The sequence below is a fragment of the Phlebotomus papatasi genome, chromosome 3, assembly GCF_024763615.1.
Source record: "Phlebotomus papatasi isolate M1 chromosome 3, Ppap_2.1, whole genome shotgun sequence".
NCBI classification, from domain to species: Eukaryota; Metazoa; Arthropoda; class Insecta; order Diptera; family Psychodidae; genus Phlebotomus; species Phlebotomus papatasi.
The window spans coordinates 23,846,750-23,868,195 of NC_077224.1; the positions used below are offsets into that span (position 1 = coordinate 23,846,750).

General features: G+C 33.7%; 1 protein-coding gene across 4 annotated transcripts in view; it reads left to right on the plus strand.

The window, feature by feature from the left end:
* LOC129808264 (protein sidekick) overlaps positions 1-21,446 on the plus strand; it is a 105,815-nt gene that overhangs the window by 50,473 nt on the left and 33,896 nt on the right. For all 4 annotated transcript variants that reach the window (XM_055858098.1, XM_055858099.1, XM_055858096.1 and 1 more), the window contains exon 2: positions 9,492-9,596. In XM_055858098.1, the coding sequence (XP_055714073.1) occupies positions 9,492-9,596 (105 nt within the window). The remainder of the gene's footprint in view (positions 1-9,491; positions 9,597-21,446) is intronic.

Below are 21,446 nucleotides of genomic sequence, written 5' to 3' on the forward strand. Positions count from 1 at the left end.
GAGATGGAAAAAATAATGAAAATAAACAAAGTCTCAATTTCTTATGTATATAGAGAAGTTAATAAGGCAAGAATGGAAATTGGGAGATAATTGAAAAATAAATTATATCAGGAAATAGTTATGCATAAGAATCAATAAACAACATTCAGTGAGCACATTTTGAAGCATAAGATAACATAGAATTCTGATTATTTCATTATGCACATTATCGTCTAAAATAGAACAACCCGACAAAATTAACTCGATTATATTAAGGCTTTATCTCTCATTCTTCATTCCTACTGAAAAAAAAATTTCAACACACGCGTCCGCCAGATTTGTTTTGGAGGAAGAAAAAGGGCCGCCTTATCGAAATACATTATGTTAATTGCATTGTAATTTTAACTTCACAAGTTTATAGCTCCAGATCGGAGCCAATTTGGATCATCTTGCATCATGTGGTTCTTTCTTGCAACCAGATGGAAAGCTGAGAAGACGTCTCACGTGCACCATGACACAGTATCGGATTTCAAATCAATTCTTATCTGCATCAGATTTTGCATTTTGTATAGGAGCACCTCCTGTTTCGTATGTATTAGACCAACATTCAAGAAAATCCTCAACGAATCAGGCATAAAATGCTGAGTAAAAACCACATAAAATTGTGCATCATATGTTAAGACAGTCTTTTTATATTCACAGATCAGTGCTGAAAATGAAAGAGCACTCGGTATATCTATGTAATTTATGAGATGTTTTTAAACTCTGGATTTTAATAGAATCTTAGGCTTTATAAAAATATTTAATAACTTAGATAAAATTTGGGTAATTGATCTTCGTTCTGATTGTCGCCTCTCTCTGTGCAGAAACATAAAAGAAAACCTTGGGCCTATGAACCAAGCGAAGAGAAGTCTGTCCCAAAACACTTATTTTAAAATACGTTATTTGGGCTTTTAGGAGAGAAATCATTGCTTAAATTTTCAAGAAAATTAGTCTCAAAAAATTTAGGCCACGCCTCTTTCATAGGGTTCTGCCCAACTAAAGATGCAGTTTTAAGAAAAAATATAAACCACGCCCACAATATTATGTCTGTTACACAATATTTTCAAATTTAGTTAAGCGATTAAAGTGCGACATAGTTGATAGAGAAGATTAGTAGAGAATTTATAACAGTTGCATTTGACTAACTCTCAGTCAGTGTTACTTATTAAATTGGGTCTTACAGGGATTGTGTCCTAATATGACAGATAGAAGTAGTCATCCTTTTCTCTGATTCGACTAGTGGAGAGGATTTTCTTGGAAAGTATCCTTATTTTTCGTTATTGAGTATTTGCAGACATGTCAAATTTTGATAATTTTTCGTAGGGACGTTACACTCTGTGCGGTAGCTTTTAATGAAACGAAGACAGGATAATATTTATCAATTCAAGTTCTTCAAATGACAGTATATTTCCTAATTTAAATGCAATGATAAATCTACACTAGGTTAAGATAAGGTAATTTAGAATCATTTATATTTGGAATTCTGAGATTTCCTCTGAGAGGTTTAGCCGTATGGCTTAACCACTCTTATTTCTTATCAGGGAGGAATAAAATATAGCTTGGGATTGGATATTATGAAGCAGATACTCTCCTGAATTTGGAAAAGCCACAGAAATTATTTGTCATTTTGGTTTTGGAGATCTACCTGAATTGGACTAAAACTTCCGGTCTGTAAATCAGGTTTCAGACTGAAGGTTTTAACCTAATACTTGAAAGTCTTGAAATTCTAAATAACAAGCAATTTTTGCAGTTTTCCAAAATCTAATCGATCATTTGCTTTTAATACCCAATCTTAAGTCAAAATTTTCCTATAAATTTTGGCTGATCTGATTGAAAATGATAGAACTGAATCCATAAACTGAATCCATATGGTTAAGTCTTAGGTCCGAAGCCCGTATAAGCCGTATAAGGCCCTTGTAAGGCTTGTACTTCTTCGTGGTCTTCTTTTTCTCTTAACACATCTGAAACACTTAGGTAATCTCAAAATTTTAACTTATAAATTATTCCAAATTAACCTATTTTACACCCCGAAGGCCCAAATAGACTCAGGCTGACTTTCGAGAACATTTAGCCTGTAAAATTTGCCAGTAAAGAAATAGAGGAAATTTATGCAAAGGAAGCGATGATATTAGCATCGAACGGACTGGGCCATTGCTCTTTTAATCGATTTTCAAAGAAGCAATGGAGAAGTGATATGACACCTTCATTGTTTTCGATTAGAAAACTCACTGAGAACAGCGCCATCCAGTGTAAGTGAAATGTCCAAGGCGGGAAATATATTCAGTTGTTCAAAACAATGTAGTTCACATTATTCACATGAATTTAATACTAAACTTTAATTTCACTAATTCCTAGACTCATTTTCAATACATTTCAAAAGTTTTCACAAGTGTTTTATAAGTAAAATGTCCTCTGTTTTGATTTTTCCTGGCATCAGCTGATTTCGATGGTGGTCGATGAAATTTCGCACAGTGAATTTAAACAGAGAATGTTAACGGACTATGTGATATGGAATTGTCAAGAAAAAGCAATTGACCGGGCAATTGCTTTTTGCTTTTTGTTCAAGGTATTTAAATTTAGCTAATTTTACTAAAATATCATTTTCTTTTTACAGAATATTGTCTCAGAGAACGCAAAAAGATCAAATTGATGCAAAAATTGGTTTGATGCCGCAATTTTTTGAATAGCTTTTCCACGTGTAAAAAAGCAATGAAGAAGTAAAAAAAGCAATGGCCATGTAAAAAAGCCCAGTCTGTTCGATGTGTAGGTCCTCAGTGTATAACGGTCTCGAAAAAATCATAACCATAATCATTTTCAACTGCTTATCCCTATTGGGGTCGCGGGCCTATAACATCCAATTTAGCAGCCCACGCTTGTCGATCCTCCGCTATTTCAGGAAGATGTTCAGAGGTTTGATTTCTAGGCTCTCCAAGGCAAGATACTGAATTTGATTCAGCCACCTTCTCCTAGGTCTGCCTCGAGGTCGACACATTCTCACAATGGCTTGCATAGCTTTTCTGGGAAACCTTTTCTTGAAAAAATCTTTATTGAAAAATATTACAGGCTAAATATTCTCGAGGATCAGCCTTCAATAAAATTTTTGTCAAATCACGAATAATAAAATTGATAACAAATTTACATTATTTGAAGAGATTGGTACGTTCTAAAAATCATATGGAATTGTCAATAATTACGCCATCTATATGTTGACCTAAGAAATTATTGAATGATATGTTAAGTTTGTTGTTGTACCATTTCTGATACTGTACTGTAATGCTGAAAGGAGAGACAGAGTACTTGAAATACTGAAAAAAAAGCCATGTGTCTCTGTATTTCTGCTTACTGAATGTTATTTTTTTTATCCTAAACTGGTTGATGTTTGTGCCACAATGAGGGAACTGATCCACACAAGAGAGAGCCTTTCAGTTGAGAATTCGACACCAGACGGATGTGGTTCACAAGATATGCCATCTTTCACTCACACATCTGTCCTCGTCTGGCCATTTCTTAATCCGGGTTCCACGCAGGAGTTGCTTTAGCCAACTTTGACCTTTTTTTTGCTTTACAACTCAGAATATACTAATTTCATAGCATTTGTAGAAAAGAAGACGTTTCTCGACATTTGTTTGCAAAGAAGAATTTTCCAAAACAAATTTGTCGGCCAATCCCCCATGTCTTTTCCGTTTCAAATATACAGATAGAGGAGAATGGGGCAGGTATATATGCAACTCAATATAATCTGAGAAAGACTTTTTTCACTTTATAAAACTTTTTAGATTATTTTCTCGCCTTTTGGTAAATAAATATCAACTTATGTAACTTATGTAATAAATAAATTTAATAAGCCTCTACATTTTCTTCTATGGCAATGCGTCCTCAGCCAACCACCAAGAGATTTCAAAAAGCACCAATTCTTGCCAATACACTGAGTCCCGGCATTAAGTCTTTCGGGATTATGCACCTGACGGAATTATGCACATACAATTATGCAAATTTGCCTACCATTGGGGGTAAATTTATGAAATCATTTTTGAAATACTCCTGAATATATACTATCTTGCGACGAGGGAAATTAATTTGAAAACATTTTCCTACTTTTTCAAAATAAAACTTTAATTTCTTTTATTAAAGTAAATTTTCTAAATATTCTAACCATTTATTGAAGATCTCTGGCCAAAAAGTACTGTTTGTTAATGCTTTTCTATTAAACAGTTGAATCTTTTTGTTTGAACTACTTTTACTCCGCGCGAAATTCGTTCTACGGGGATTTATTCAAAAGAAAGCCCCTGCGCGTATGCAAATTTTCTCGATGTATAATGCCATTTCGCGCGTTTTTTTTGGTCCCAAAAATGTGCATAATCCCGGGATTGAGTGTACCTAACAATTCCAATGCCCTCCTCGCCGAATACTGGGCTCTGTATTAACTCTATTTCTCCACGTCCCTTACAAAAGGTAAAGCCAATGTCTCCCCTATTGTTTTTCGTTGATGACCTACCTTTGAATTTGAAATTTAACTGTGAATGTTTAATTAAATTTAATTAATTGAATTTAAAAGGGGATATGCAGTGACTTTTGAATAAATAACATTTAACGGAATAGGTATTAGCGCCCTCTGTAGAAGGTTACACTTTTAAAAAATAGTATTAAGACGAGGAAACAAAGAAAACGCATAAAAAATACTACAGAAAGTAAGTTTTTAGCCATATTTATTGATTTATTAAGAGAAAGCGTATTATCTGAGGTTATGCAAGGTAAACTGCCCTGCCATCCCCTACAGGAAATTTTATTAACTCACAAAGTGAATGCAGAGGGAAAAATTGGTGATATTGTATAAAATGCCAAAATAGACAACTGAAATTCATTCTTCTTCCTCACTCGTATTCCAGTGATATTTATAGAATATTTCTGTTTAGAATTTTTGGGGAGAAAGGAGAATATGATCCAAAGTAAATGTTTCATGTACACACCATAATTTTCCTTCTCGTGATTTTTTTTCTTTTTTTTGTCTCTTCCCCTTCTTCCTTCAACACCTAAACAGCACATACACAATTTTCCATCTGGTGTAAACATATCACATCAGCATTTTACAAACAATTCTCAGGAAAAAATTCTTTGGTGAAATTTTCCACCTAAATTATCCCACCATCAAAGGTTACGAAGAAGATTTCAACGAATTTTGCGAAAAATTTGGAAGAAAAAAAAATTTCAATCGTGATAAACAGGAAAGATTGTAATTTAACGTGTCTCCCCGAGATATTTTCTTCAAGATATTTTCTTCACTCTCTTAAATAGCGCGAGTTAAGTTGAAAATTTTCCCTTGGATCATTTAGCATTTGCGTGAGCGCACCTCAGTCCATGAATGAAAATGACAGAAAACTCTTTCGTTTCTCAAGTTGATGGACACACGAGTTCGTGAAGGAACCACAATGCACATCCCCAGAAAACTCATTATCTTCACCTCTATTATAGCAATCATACAGAAATAATAATGATAGAAATAAAACAGAAAAAAAGTCTTAGCCGCTGTACACGAAGACCCTAATTTGTCCCTTTTTACTCCGAAGTATTCTCATGAGCGTCACATCTGAATAAGTATGTGGACATTGAATAAAACCTGTATAATACATTGAGCTCTTGGACAAATTAATTGGCCATCTTAAATGTACATTACAGGGCTGTGCACTATATAATTATTCAATTTTAGTGCATTAAAAATAAAAGGCAGTACCGGTAGAACCTTAAATTCCTATTATTATGAACTGACGATAATTGTTTTGCTATATAGAATTCGCGTGTGATTTTTCCTCAGATGTTCTCCTTGGAAATTCTTGGCAAAGCTCGTTCTAACAGAGTTCATCCAACCTATGTTACTCTGGTATCACACTTGCACATTAAAATTTTAATACGATTCACATTAAATGTTGCTAATTAGTGTTCTAATGAGTATTATATGTCTTTCAATCACTTGCTATTTGGAATATGATTTATTTATTATTAAAAAGGTAGATTTTTCTTGAAAAAAAAAATATATATTTCAATTGACATTAAACCTTAAGTTTTGCGGGCCAAGTTTACCTTCTTTTCAGTAAACGCTTTAACTTCTAAATATTAAGAGATTAAAAAGCACTAATTATATGAATCGAATTAAAATTATCGAATTAAAAATGGTAACATTTAAATTGCTTACAGTCAGTTGGTTGGTAATATCAGATTTTTGACCGAAATTTTGTACTAAATTATCTCGGAATCCAAGACCGTTTAAATGAACCCAAACTTATCTCAATGCGTTGATAAAAATGTGCTTTCTAGAGCTTTTCAAATTTTGACCTTAAGAAATCTTTAGGAGGAATCATTCAAGGTCATCAATACATTATCAACAAAATGTGTAATTGAATAACAACTTAACCCTTTAAGGACGATTGGAACAGCGGCGTCCCACAAAGAAAATACTTTTTCCTGACCACCCAAAGTTATTTTTTTCTTATGTCTGTACATAATTGTAAAGTAGAAGGTTGAAGGAATCTGCAATATGTTTTGCAAGTCTCTAGCTATTTGATATGTAGTAAATATTTATGTTCAAAAATGGGGAATCTTTAAATTCTCAGATTCATAATTGATTTTATTTATTTTTTATACTTCTAATATTTTTTAAGCAAAACCCTTTGGACAATAAAAACTACAATACTCATACGTAATATTTTTTATTAAAGCGAAAAATATTATTCATTGGTATTGTCAGAAAAAATACTTAAATTTTTGGGCTATTTTTGTCCCTATCGTTCATAGAAGCACAAAATACACCGAATTAGATTCTGTTGGACTTTCTAAGGTTAGATGTAAGACTTATCATTAATTATATTTCCCAGTTTAATTTTTATTGTTGATTTTCGATCAGTAAAAAGTGTCTCGTCGTTAAAGGGTTAAGTATCTATATATCCAATAAATCATGACACTTACCCAATATGCCAAAAAGAAAGATCATTTAAGGCCAAATGAAACGGATTATATATTTTGATTCGAAATTTAAATTCAGGGAAGAATTTCTAGTAAATTTTGAAGATTAAGGGCGAATGATTCATTAGATTTTACAAGACCGATAATATTTTTTATTATTTATGATTAGACATTTAGGATCTAGGCTAAACATCTAACCCTTCACGGGTTTCAGACCGCAGGTTTAGTATTCCATTTTTTAAACAACTCGAAATCCTAAATTATAAAGAATTTTAGTAGTTTAGGATTGATAATGGTTAAACCATCTAGCTGGAACTTAAATGTGAAGTCCAAGCCCAAAACTTTGGAGACTTAAGCGTCTTCAGACTAGAGGTTTAGCCCAGTTCCCAAAGGTCTCAAAATCTTATAGCAACCAATTTTATTAGTTTTTTGGAATCTAACAGAATATTTGCTCTTAATAATTCAACCGTGTGTAAATTTTTTCCAAGAAATCTTGACTGATAAGAAATTATAGCAGTTAAGCCATAAGGATAAACCTTAGGTCTGATGAAACCCGTATTAGCTAAGTTCTCATTGAAACGAGGGCTTAGAGTGCTTTGTTCGGGACGTGTCGATAATAATGCACTCTTTGTAGTGATCCACCGAAACATAAAAGTTATTTCGTGGACGGAAAAAAGCATTATACGATGTTTGGGTAATGCTTTATGATATTTTGTACGCAAAATTTAAACAGCATAGAGCACAAAAAGCTTTTTGATGTCCTCATAATCAAAAGAAATAATTTTATGTACAAAGCGGTCTTTAACCTAGAGGTTTATCTCAGTTCCCGAAGATCTTAAAATCCTAACAAGCAATTTTACTACCTTTTTTTTAGAATCCTAATGTTTTTTTTTTTACTTTTATATGAATTTCTATGTCAATATTTTTCAAGGAATCTTGACAGATAAGAATTGAGAGAAGTTAAGCCATGTAGCTAATCTTTATGCCCTAGACAGTCATACGGCTTAAGTCGAGAGACGGCTTAGTAGAAAACTAAAAAGGGAACGTAATCTAATCATTATTTTGATTATAATGACGTTACGCCGTCTCATGACTTCAGCCGTAGGTCGTCCAGCACATCGGTCTGACGACTGTATAGGCGTTTGTATACGTACTTTGTCTATGATTTCGATAAAAAGGCTATTCGAAAGCTCATCAGATTCATAATGTTGTTAGCATCTAAGTTCTAAGGACTATATAAGTTTCAATTTAGGTCTGAAAAAGTGTCTAGCTAATCCTCAGTCGCAAACAAAGCCATCTTGACCAGGAGCTGGCAGGAGCCTTTTAGGTCTGAAGCCGGATTTATGGAGATCTCCTAGAGAACTTGAATCTGCTTTCTCTAATATTCTTCTTCCGTTTAAATGTTTTGGCTGTTGAACTTACTTTGGTTCATACATTAGCCATTTTTCTTTGAGGAAAATTGGGGAAATAAATATCTTTCTCTATTTTGGAATGAGTCTCAAAAATCTTTTATAAATCTTTTATTCTGCCCTTAAGCCCCTAAAATTGCCACAATCATTATTACCGTAAAAAAAGAAGTTATCAGTAAAAAGGCAGCTAATAGAGTGCAAAGTATGAATGTTCAACCCCCTGAATTAGGGACTGTTTCATACTTGAGAGGAAAGGTGAATATGAAAAGGAACTAAGCAGTGAATTCACCCTGAAATCCGATAAAAATCACCCCTAATCTGGGTGAATATTGTGGGAATATTAGATCACAGATGAAGCCAAGAGAAATCATTTTATGTGGCAGATGGTTGGGCTAAAAAGAGGCGAGGTGGTTTAGGATTGTATACAGGGAAAAGACTCGCACTACATTTGAGTATCATATTTTCAATTCAATTTAAATCAAATTGAGCGAAGAGATTCAACCGGCAATCCTCGTCATATAAATTTAACATTATTTGCTGAGCACGCCTCAACAATAACACGCTGAATTGTTATTAATTTCATATATTTTGTTTCATGCATCGAAGTATATGCGTGAAGCAGTAAAATAAAGTTTTAAAATTTTATTCAAATTGTAATATGGGAAGTTTTGATGCGGGGGATTGGTCTTGCGGGAGATCTCGAGGGAACTGAAGAAACACATGCAAATAACGTACACTGTGTACTTATTTTACGCATTAAAATTATCCCAAGTTTTGCTGGAAGAATAAATCCCATTAGCGGAAGAATGGAGATGTGAGATTATGAGGGATTTGCTTCTAAACACTTGGTACTATGTCTATACATATAATTGAAATGAATAAGCTTCATTGAGTTCAATTTTATAATTAAGTACATTGCGATTGTGTGAAGAAGATGTTGACTGCAGAAATGGAAAATCTGGAAGAACTGTGAATTGTTAACTTGATAAATTGGCAAAAGAGATTTTGCTAAATCACTTGTAGAATATACTGCAAAGAGTTCAATTGCTATTGATTAATTGTAATTGAAACCTTCAGTGACATTTCCTTTTTCTTCTCTATTTGCAGAAAATCCACATCAACTGCAATCACCAAGATTTACAACACAACCATCATCATTTGCATCAATTGTTAGTGAGGGACGAACAAAAATTCTTCAGTGCTATGCTACAGGTAAGATTTAAAACTATAACTTTTCTCGTAGTCTTTTGTAATTTAGTTATATATTTAATAAAATTAAACCAAAAGAAATTTTAGATAATTCTAAAACTTAAAGAAATTTGTTCATTGCATTTTCCAAAGGTTTAATGGATTGTAAGAGATTTAAACCGGATCTTTTGTCATCCGAATTGAAACCCAACCTAAAATCAGGCTAAAGCCCATAAAAGTCTATATGGGTTTTAGATCTAAAGTTTAGCCATATGGCTTCACTTCTTCAAGTTCTTAGTAATTAAGATTTTTGGAAAATGTCTACTTACAAATTCATATTAAGATCATATATAGAACTGGGCCAAACCTTGAGGTTGAAACCCAGTTTCAAATATAAATAGACAACCTAAGAATGATTGAAATTCAGAAAGATGCAAATGGCGTTGAGAGTTGAATTTTTAGAATAAAGGGCCATGCCAACGAATTAGTGCGATGCGATTTTTTACTCTAAAATTTAGCTCACTATCGATATTCCGAATTACAAACTCATCTAAATGGGCTTGAAACCTAATGCTCTAGACAATCTTAAGACTTAATCCGAGAGACGGCTTAGTGGGAAACTAATGAAAATATAGTATAATCACCATTTTGATTATATAATTACGTTAAGCCGTCTCTCAGCTTAAGCCGTACGTGTGTCTAGCACATAAGGCTTAGCCATATGGCTTAACTTCTACTATAATTTTTTATCAGTCAAGATTTTTTTTTGGAAAATGTTGACATCAGAATGGACTACTAAAGGCAAACGACCTATCAGGTTCTGAAAAAAAAAACATTTAAAGTGGTAGCGATTGAGGATTTCAAAACCTACGGGAACTGGGCTAAATGTCTAGTCTGAAGACTGCTTGAGTTAACTTTAGAACTTCAGCTACTACAAACACATCTGGACTTATCACTGATTTGTCTTATTTTAAATAGTTTGATTAATAAAGAAAAAAAAATTATGAAAACTTTAAAATTCTGGCAAACCAATTTTGAGCTCGGACAACTCTTTAAAACTTTATATAAAAAAATATTCTAATTGATAAATCTGTAAAGTACTTTAAAATTCATTACTAAATTATGCAGTCAGATTATCAAAATCCGAATATATAATATAAATTGCTTTAATGATTCGTGTAATATTTATTTAAATTTTAAATAAAAAGCTTTAATATCATAGTAATATCAAAAATAAAAACTGTAGTGAGAAATTGTAGTATGCAAAGAGCATCAGAAAAGACAAGTTCAGTTCTATCAAGCCTGTCGGAAGAAATGCGTAATTATGAGCTTTGAAATAAGATATTGTGTTACAGAAGTGTAAAAAATTTAATACAAGAAGAGGAACATCAACTGAGTGCTCCAAGCCGGATGATAATTTTCATATAATCACATTGTCTCCAGGTAAATCATTTTTAATAGTTTGTGCGGAATTCTGCGTTGTCCAAAATCCCAAATTTTACCTTACCATTGGAGAATGCAAGTCTGAAACTCTCGATCTCCGCTACATGATGCTTGATAATTTCGGGTTAGGAGCTCTGATTGGATCAATATAGACATGGTTCACCAAGTTATTAGTTAAATAATTGAGAGAACAAATTTTATTTGATATTCCATGGTGGATGAAAGGTTGTTATTGTTACTAATAATGCCGTAAAAAACGCTTTTATCGGGTACCATATTCATGATCTAAGAGTGTCAAAACTTAAAACTCTCTTAAAAGTTTGGGGATCTTTGTCACAAAAGAGCAATTTTCGGCCGAAATTCACCTAAAATATGTGGGAAAATTCGGAAGTTCGAGCATTTCTTTTTTTGTTTGATCGAAGTCAAAATTTAATATTGTCCACAATAGCTCTTACAAATTTCACTTTATGTGTCCATCGCCGGCTTAGCCTGGATTCTATTGAAAATTTAGTATTGTAGAAGTCCTTTCATTAGATTAGATTAAATTAAATTAGATGTTGGGGGCGGCGAACAGTTTCATCCATGTACCTTCCGGTTCCACATTCGGCCCCTATCGCCATTCCAGAATCAACCTCTCCATCAACCTCGAACTCAATGTCCCCGTAAGCTCGCTATCTGAATCCAGGCCTCAATATAGGCCCATTGTGCAGCCCCGATCATTATAACCCCTTTGTTCATGGATTATGTGTTTACGTTGAGTCCGTACAGTGTACACTGAGCTAGCCAGTCTTCCGGATAAACACCGCTATAGTGGCCGATTTTGACTAGAATTGCCGTGACCACAGACTTTAGTACTGTTCCGGCCAAGAGGCAGCGACCCACCAAGTCCATGTTCTGGACAGTGATACCCAAATCTTTTCATTAGTTTCATGGTTTTCTATTAGATCCTATAATACACAAAAACGCTTTTGAAGAAAAAGAAATATCATGTTAATGAAACCAAAAGAAAGATTTGTATTGTAGGATTTCCTCGGGGTCTGAGGTTGATGTCGATATTTCTCACAACGTCAAGGTTCCATTTTAGTGTTGTGCAGATGAGCGGAAGTGGTTCCGGTCAAAATCCCGAAATCCAAAATCCCGAAAACCAAAATCCCGAATGCCAAAATCCCGAAAACCAATATCCCGAATTCTTAAAAGTGTCATAGCTACTCCTACGATTACATCCGCGCTTGCTGGAGGCAAAGGGAAATCTTCTGTGTCTTGGGAAATTATTCTAAACATTTTCCTCCACATAATTTCATCCCTTTCAGGATTTTGAACATTCGGGATTTTGGCTTTCGGGTTTTGGCCTTTTCGGGATTTTGGCTTTCTGGATTTTGGCTGCCACCAGAGCGGAAGAACGTCCCGACTTTACCTTTCCTTTTTTTTGTTTTGTAAATTTAGGTTAACAAAATAATATCATAATGTGATAGTAATTGCTTAAGGGGTGAGGAATGGAAATATTTAGTTATCGAAAAATCAAGAAGATTTCCATTTTACTTCGACTAAAATGTAATTGGAATTAGTATTACTTTGTCCTGTGTCATAAGGGTCATAAGCAATGATTGCTGAGCAGAGTAATTGATGTGATAGGTAAAGTGTAGGGTGGAAAATGATTAAGATTAATATCACGTTATATCCTCTGACCAAATGGGAAATCTAATTGAAACATCTGGAAGTGCAGAACAAAACTGGCAATTGTTTTAAAGATCGCCAAGGCACTTAGAATGATGGTTGATTTATCTGTCGGAAAGAGAGACAACATAAAACTTAGCCTTTTGCGTTGCAAGTTCATTGAACATCAGAGTGATTGTTGTTGTGCCTATCTAAAGACGAGAAGATGAGAAAACTTGACAGAGTCTCATGATTATTTTATATAATCACAATTTTGTAGAGTGATGATGTATAGTTACCCTCTGTCATTATGCTTATGTGCGAGGCAATTCAATAAAATCCCGATAAAAGATCTCTTTTTTTATAATATTAAGTGCAATGGAGGGGAAAAGGCTGAGGAAAGGGGTTTGAGACATGCGGGGACGAAAGTCAATAAATCCATTGTGTGATTGAAGGAGTGTTGGGGATTCTTTGACTTCTTGAGCTCTACATAATTTATATCGAAAAGATATCCACAACAAACTTCACAGGCTCAAGAGACACACAAAAGGCAAAAGGGATAGAATAATGCAAAAGCATTAAAAGATATGAGATTTCCACCCATTCCAGTAAAGAAAAGAGCATTTGTTTAAACTTATTTGGATTATTGATCAATTTCTTAACAGGATGAGCTTAAGGATTACTCACGTGTTGAATATTGAATTATGTAAATTGTAAAGTGAACATAAAATTCTACTGCGTTAAAATAACCGTTGCATAGGGGACTAAGAATGAGAACGTTTTCTCGTTGTTTTTCGCATTGTTTTTCTGGTTATAGAAACATATTAAATTATAATGTTCAACTGTGTTCAAAAAGACAAAATTCGGTATTAGATTTTTTTGTAAATTCTATGAACGTGTCTTTTGATAAACAAGCTTTAAATGCCCGACCTCGCTTAATTCCGTATCCTTAAACCTTAACTAGATCATTAACCATTTGATTCATATCATGTGGAATTACCCCTGAACTGATCAATTTTCATCCTGCAATTTATCCCAAAAGTTAATGATAGATCCTTCAATGAGATTATCACATTTGTCTAGTGACTTCCCCCTGTCTAAAATTTTAAACAGAGATGCTATAATTCGTATTGGTGTTGTTCCCAATGGGAAAATAATGATCTGTTTCTAAATCGTAAAAGTGCTCTTGATAGACTTTTGTGGGAGCAATTAAATGTTTTTTTTTCTCTTCCCAGTCAGAAAATCAAGAATAGACTGGAATGTTTCAGTGATGAATGGAATCGTGTATCCTCAAATTCATAGACATCAATTATAGAGCGGTTTATTGCTTGATCTTGAACTGTTTGTTCTGTTTGTCTGCTGGTAGAGGAAAAGAAAGGAGGTCTTTCAATTTGTCATAATCTCAAAATTCTTGCAATAATCCAATAAGTGAAACACATTTTCAACTGCAATATTGCAAGGGTGAATTTATACACTAAGAAAAATGTGTATAAAATACGCATGTAAAAATTGGGGTTTGTTTTAACACTTAATTTGACCTTGACCCTATCAAATTTTCCTTTTGTTGCTACCTTTGCCAAGGGGTTACGCTTTTTAGGCCTTGAGACCTATTTTGATCATTAGAAGTTATTCAAAATTTTCTTCTATAAAATTCAACATTTTAAAATACAATTAAAAAAAATAACAAAAAAAGAAAAGTAACATATTATTAGATCAATACGACACGGTTAAAAAACAAAAATAACTATCACTTATATTGATCGAACTCATAGATCAGTATATAAAATTGGTGACCACAAATTATTATTAATCGTGTCGACTACTAGGGCTCTTATCGGAACTTAATCGGTGCTCCTGTACTGTGCAGTCTCTGGAGACTGACTGATCCTTCCACCTCGAGGCTAAAATTGAGTGTGGCAAAGAATATAACCACAAATTAAAAAATATATATTATTTCCAAACATTCTCCCCCGTCCCACTCCTTCTCCCCCAAAACCATTTGGTTTATTTCAATAACGACTCCTAGGATTTCTTTTGTTTTCGCATATAATTTCGAGGTAATCCAGGTATTTTCCCACCGGTTTTTCGACCTCGAATTTTCGAATATGAATATTTAACCACTTTGCAGGGTTCATTTTGTAAACGATCCGCTTAAATTCAGATTTTTCAGAAAGATCTTGAAGTTTCCGATTCAACCGCATCGGTTTTGATGGGTAATAAATCATGGGATGGGTATTCAATAAAACATTCGTAATTGATTCATATTTCTTTAATTATTATATCTTTATTTGTCCCAAAGATTGTTACCGGACTAGAGTTCAAACGATAAAAGATGTCGACTTCCGAACTTTGGCCACCCCCTTATAAGTCAATATTATTTCGAAACATTTTTCGTCTTTCTCCCCTACCCCCTACTACTCCACTAAAACATGTTTTCTGGTTTATTTCGAAAACGGCTCCTATGATGATTTTTGTTTTCGGATATTATTTAGAGATAATCCATGTCAACATTCCGTCCAAACATACCTACGACCGGTAAAAATGTCTTTATCGAATTTTCGAGGATCAAAATTTAAACACTCTGGAGGGTTCAGTTTTTGAAGAGCTCTATCTCGTGAGCTTGTGCACTCCGCAATGCTGGGATTACCCCCTGGCATGTGGCCTGTGGAGTTGAAGCCAAAGCTCACTTTTACTTTTAACATATAACGTATGGGAATTTCTCTTCATTTGCAACCGTTACACGAAATAACTTAAAAGTGAGGACTGATCCCTTTTTGGAAGTTACCTATCCCTGTGATATGAAGTGATAAATATACTAGATTTCTGTCTAAATAACTTTTCACTATCGGCTCTGTGAGCTGAGTAAAGGAACTGGCTGTAAATTGCCCCATATAAAAAAGCGAAATTGCCATGGTGGTAGTTGGGATGGTTTTGCCATCTTTTTTGTACTGTATCACACCAAAATTTTGTTAAATTCAAATTTTACTATAATTTAGTGCCAGAATATGATGTAATTGATTAAACTTTGCGATTTATGCGAAAATTAATGCAATGGTTTCGATGTAAGCCTCTTAGCGTAGCTTTTACATCTTTGCATGTGTTTAATGTACACTTACAGTGTTGATCTTACACTTAATCAGAATTACATACACTTGAGTCTTACCGGTGTTGTTTTTTTTTTACTTGTTTCTGGGGTAATACATAACCTCAATTGCTAAAATTTTATTTTTAATACAATTTAGTCTGAGAGATCTCTTTTTCTGAGTGTGGTTGTAGGTTGAAGGGAGAATCCAAGAAAAGTATCATGTTTTAGTGCGTGGAAGTCATTTTTCACGGATGGTTTCTGATTGCACGATGTCAATATAATCAGGAGGATATATAGTTGTTAGAGGGTGGCAAAAAAATCGAGGGGCTTGGTGTGTCTGGCAATGCACAAGGGAGAGTATAAATTCATCATTATCCAACCAAGGGATCATCCGGCTGTTATTAGAGTAAATTGGTTTGTTTTACTGGTTCACTTTTCCCTGACTGTCTCCTTTTTTTCCGGCCACCTTTTTCTTTGGTGCTCAATGTGGGTGTGCGCTGGCCATTAATAATGGAGAGAAAGAGTGAATGGTAATAGTTATACATTTTTTTCACCCCCCAAATATCCCTAGTACTTATTCTTGGTTATGTGCCTGATTCAACCCCAAGTTCCAATATTATGTTACAAAGTAAGGGGAAGGAAAAGTTTTGCACTATACCCAAGGATAAAAAAGTGCCTTTAATAACGGTGTTGAGAGGCAATAGAAATTTCTATTTTACAGCCATGCATGGAATTTGTAGTCATACACCTTCTCTGTCAACATAAACACTTTACTGTAGGTGTTTCATGAGATTCATTTTTTATGCATTTCTTCATTAGTGGTTACCACAACAAAAAACCTTGTATTCCATACTTTGCTGGTTCTGCTGGCTTTTCTGGTGAAACTCAAGAGTATCTCCCTATATGTGCCAATGTGTATGGTGTTGAAGAGGAAGCTGATGAAGTGGGAATTTATTATTCTTTGCAATAAAAGTTGCTTTAGATGCAAATTGTAAATGAGTGCCGATGAAGAAGAAGAAGCATTCGCGAGTGAAATGGAAAATGATTCTTTTTGTCGGCATTTGTTTGGGAAATGCAGAAGGAAGTTGTCAGTCATTTCGGCAAATATTAATACAAACAAGTTAAGAATAGCACATATTTCAGAGAAGAGTGCATTTCATGATGAAAGGGACTTCCTCGGAACTTAATATTTGCGATATTTTGAGTAATCTTTCTGCTAATGTGGAACAAATTATTATCTTAGTAGAGTATGAAATATCTTAAAATGAACAACAAAATCGTGTTCAGCGGCTTCAAATTTAGAAGAAACACTTTAATTCTAATAAATAAATTTTCGAAAAAGGATAAAAACTGTTCGAAATAATGTAGACTTATGGGGGGTCACCGAAGACCGGAAGTAGATATCTCTTACCGTTTGAACTCTAGCTTGGGAACAAGCAAGTGGACAAATAAAAAAAAATCTGAAAATAGGAAATCAATTACCGGAGTACTTAAGGAGTAAGATATACCAGAACCGTCTAAATAAATGAGTTTTTCGTGAACTTCTTGTGACTTTGCTAGTGAATCAATCAATATGAAATTTTCAGGGGTTATTACTTTTAGGGGAAAGTGCGCTACCTTCGGACACCTCAGGAGAAGGAGCAGGGGGGATAATCTTTAGAAATGTTTTTTTTTTATGGAGTCACCGAAAAACGGAAGTTGACATCTCTCTAACGGTTTAAGCTTGGAATCAATGAAAATTTAAAAATAAAAGCTATTATGGTAACATCCAGAATAGCCTAATTCGGAACATGCTCCAAATAGTTTATTTTTTAATTAAAATTTATCAATATGAATAAATTTTCGATTTACTTGGAGCGGAGAGAGTCAAATACTAAGATTGTGATATAGATCAATAAAAAATTTATTTTATACAGAGTTTTGAAGATTTCCCATTTTGGAAAGGCTCTGATTGAGGCTGTTGTGGAAAGGCACACTACCTTCGGACAACTCGTTTTTTTTCTACGTTTTAATAGATTTTATCTTTGATTCTTTTCGGGAAATTTCAGGCGTTAGATCTGCTGTTGAAATATAGTTCAGTAGACTCTCGCTAATACGGCCCTTTTAAGATCGCACTACTTTTTAATTCGAACGATATTTAAATTTAAAAAAAGTTTATCGACATTTTTTAAGTTTTCGTATATATGCTCAAATTTGCCATTGTTTGCCTTAGTCATGATGTGATTTTGCATTATTAAGGGGTTTTCGAATAATCTTAAAATGTATTAAGATTAGAGTAATAGAAGGGTCAGAGTGCTCCTATCTCTATGAAAAATGCATTGATATTGTGCTTAAGAAGTATTTCAGCAATCATAGTGTGCACATTCAATTGGTAACAAGGGCCTTGACTGATTTGAGGATTAGCCGAGAGACGACTTAGCGTAATTATATTCGAAATAATGGTTAAACCGCAATTCTATTATTTTTCACTAAGCCGTCTCTCGGCTTAAGTCGTAAGTGTGTCTAGGGCATAATTCCTCAGTTTATGATAGTTTATTGGGCTGATCTTTTGCCTCCAAATTTTTGAAGCTGAGTATTTTCGATATTATATTTTCGGTATAAAAGATTTTTAACCCTTAATATCCAATTCGAAGTAAAATTTTCCAAAAAAAAAAAAACTTGACGGATAAGAATTTAGAGAAGTAAGGCCACATAGCTAGGCTTTAGGTCTGAAGCTCGTATGCTGTAATCTCGTATTTAAGTAGCAAAATGAAGTCAGTAAATTTAGAGATACTTTATCAAATATAGACATAAGTTGATCATCAGTACGTCATGCTGTCGAAAGTTGAGAATAGGTAATTATTAGAAAAGTAACAAGAGTCTTGGGATTTGGGAAGCCCTGTTGCCACAGTGATTCTTATAAGAATTCTTACTATTTTCAACTACGCAACAGAATTTTACAAGATTTATACGAGCAATTTTTCTTCAGAGTAACCGAATAAGGATGCCATGCTCACTTCCAATTTCAAAAGAAAATAAAACGAGAGTGATAGCTTAACATGACATTCTGAGCAGAGGTTAGTGCTGTCCAAATGGTCATCCTTTACCTGATATCATAAACTGGTTAAAGTTTTACTTTTTTCGTCCTCAGACCTTTCTTTACAACTTCCCAAATACTTTTAGAATACAAAAAAGCAATTGTGCGCGACCCATAATATTCACGTGAAGGGCTAAATTATTAAAAAGGAAACTTAAGGTTATTACCCTTCCTGTTCTAAATTAAACGTTTTATCGACTTATTGTACGGTCTTTCCCTGCGGCATTGGTTTCCGAGGAAAATCCGTACCACTTCCCCGCGCAATGGGTGTGTATAAAATTCAATGAAAACACTCTTTTGTTGTCTTTCGTGTTGTTTTTATTGCAAATACATACCGCACTGAATGCGAAATTCTCTACAAACTTGCAAAGATACTCGCGAGATGAATTGCTTAGCAAGAAAATTAGCACGCGGTTGGAAAATACTTTGGTACACTATATGCAATGAAAATTTTATTCATTTTTCCGCAGAAAAGTATTTTCAAGCTCATCATCATAATCTCTTTTGTGCTTAAAATTAAAACGTCCCGGTGTTCTCTTATACGACTAAAAGGGTATTATGCTAAAATTTGATATATAGCCTGCATTTTACTACAGAATATTTAGTTTAGAAGATTATGGACAGAAGTATTTGCTACGAACAGTTGAGGAAGCAATAGCAAAATCTCATTTATGATTGTATATGATGGATTGTGTGAGAATTTGAATTTCATTTTCGGTTGAGAAAACCCAGAGAATGGCAATAAGTACATGAGAAGTGATTTTATGAACTGCCTTTGGAAGAGTGTGTGTTTGTAATTTTTGTTTTGTAAACTTACACACTAAATGTTATGAAGTTGTTTCATGAGACTCGTCTTTTTTTGTGCGGCTCATGATCTAAATCGATGATTTAAGTTGCGTTTTTAGTGCATACACAAAACATACATTGAACTCTTGGATGATTGCTAGAGCGTGTCTGAAGTGAGAGAGTTGAAAAGTGATGTTCTCAATGAAGACAAAGTCACTTTCACTTAAAATAAAATTATCTCATTCCCCAAGCGTTCTATACCTAAAGAGTTTGAAGAAATGTTCGTAGAACTTTTATTAACATGACACTTAGGACGGATTTCATTTCATTTTCCAAAGAAACAGTAAATTTTAATTTAAGAAATAAGTCATTAGTCTTAACTAATAAAATAATATCTAAAATAAAGGAATATGCAAGAGGAACTTGTATGGGGCAAAATGTAACAAGCTGAAAATTTTAAAATTGATTTATATTTCAAAATAAAATGAACCAGAGTTTGAAAGCTTTATAATAGGTAGTCTTCATTTAACTCTTTAAATGTCTAAAAATTTAAGGAATCTACAAAGAGTATATGGTTTTCAAATGTGATGTTCAAATGGTTCAAATATATCAGAAGTCTTCTGGAATTATTCATAGAAATTTATTATACATTTAATACGAAAAAAAACTTAAACCTTTTAAGAACTATTTTCGCATACTGCTAAAGGGAGCTAGGCCTTACAATTATTTTATTTAGATACACAAGTGTTTTGTCTATCCAAATTACATCATATTAAAATTCGGTTTCCTTTAGAAATATGCGAAAAATCATACAACAATGTTGCCCCACAGCACAGTTCAAAGTAGCTCCACCTCCCTCTATTGTGATTTTTTTTTGGCCTTACGATTTTGATTTTAAAAAATCTTAACGATACTTTTTTCAACCAGAGACACTAGCTTTTTTACTGCTCGAACTCGTCCATAGAGAAAGTAGTATTTTGAGTTATTTTTATTTTTTTTTTCAATTTTTAAAAATTTTGAAAATCTAAATTTTGGAGTTTTTTTGACGTCACATTGTCCGTTTATCCGTCTATCCGTCCAGCCGTTACCACGCCTGAAGTCTAAATGGTAAGAAATAGTAATTTGGAATCTTCGGGAGACACCTTCATAAATCGACTTTAAGAATATTAACATGTCCTTCATTTTGCCCCTGCACCTCCCCTTCCCCTCTAAAACCATGTTTTTTTTTAAGGTTGCTCGAAAACGCGCTTTAGGGGTTTCCTGGGCGGATATTTCGTTCATAAAACACCGTTAAATCATTCCTAATAAGGGTTTTTCAAGGTCAAATGTCAAAACGGCTCTATAAAGCATATTCCTCAACCAATGTGTTTATGTTTGGGCTCATTAGAACGGTCTCCGGTTAAGTTTTTCCTTTGCCGATTCGAGAAAACTTACCTAAAAACCCGTTGGAAGTTCGAATGTTTAAACTGACAAGTTAGGGTGAAGTCTACACTTATGGATGCTATACACTTATGGACAGAGTGAAAAAATCTTGAGTTTTTACGTAAAACAGATTTCGAAACGTTATAAAATTATTAGTTTATGATGTAATTAACACTTTTTTTGATTTTTCGAAATCTGTTTAGTGTAATAACTTAAGATTTTTGCGTTGTCCATAAGTGTATATAACATCCATAAGTGTAGATTCCACCCTACACAAAAAATGAGCAGGTTCATGAAATGGACATTTAACTTAACAAAATTGCAATTCAAACGTTCTGCCATCCTGAAATTCCATAAAACTACAGAAAAATTCACTTTTTGCAACAAACGTTTGTACCGTTTGTACACT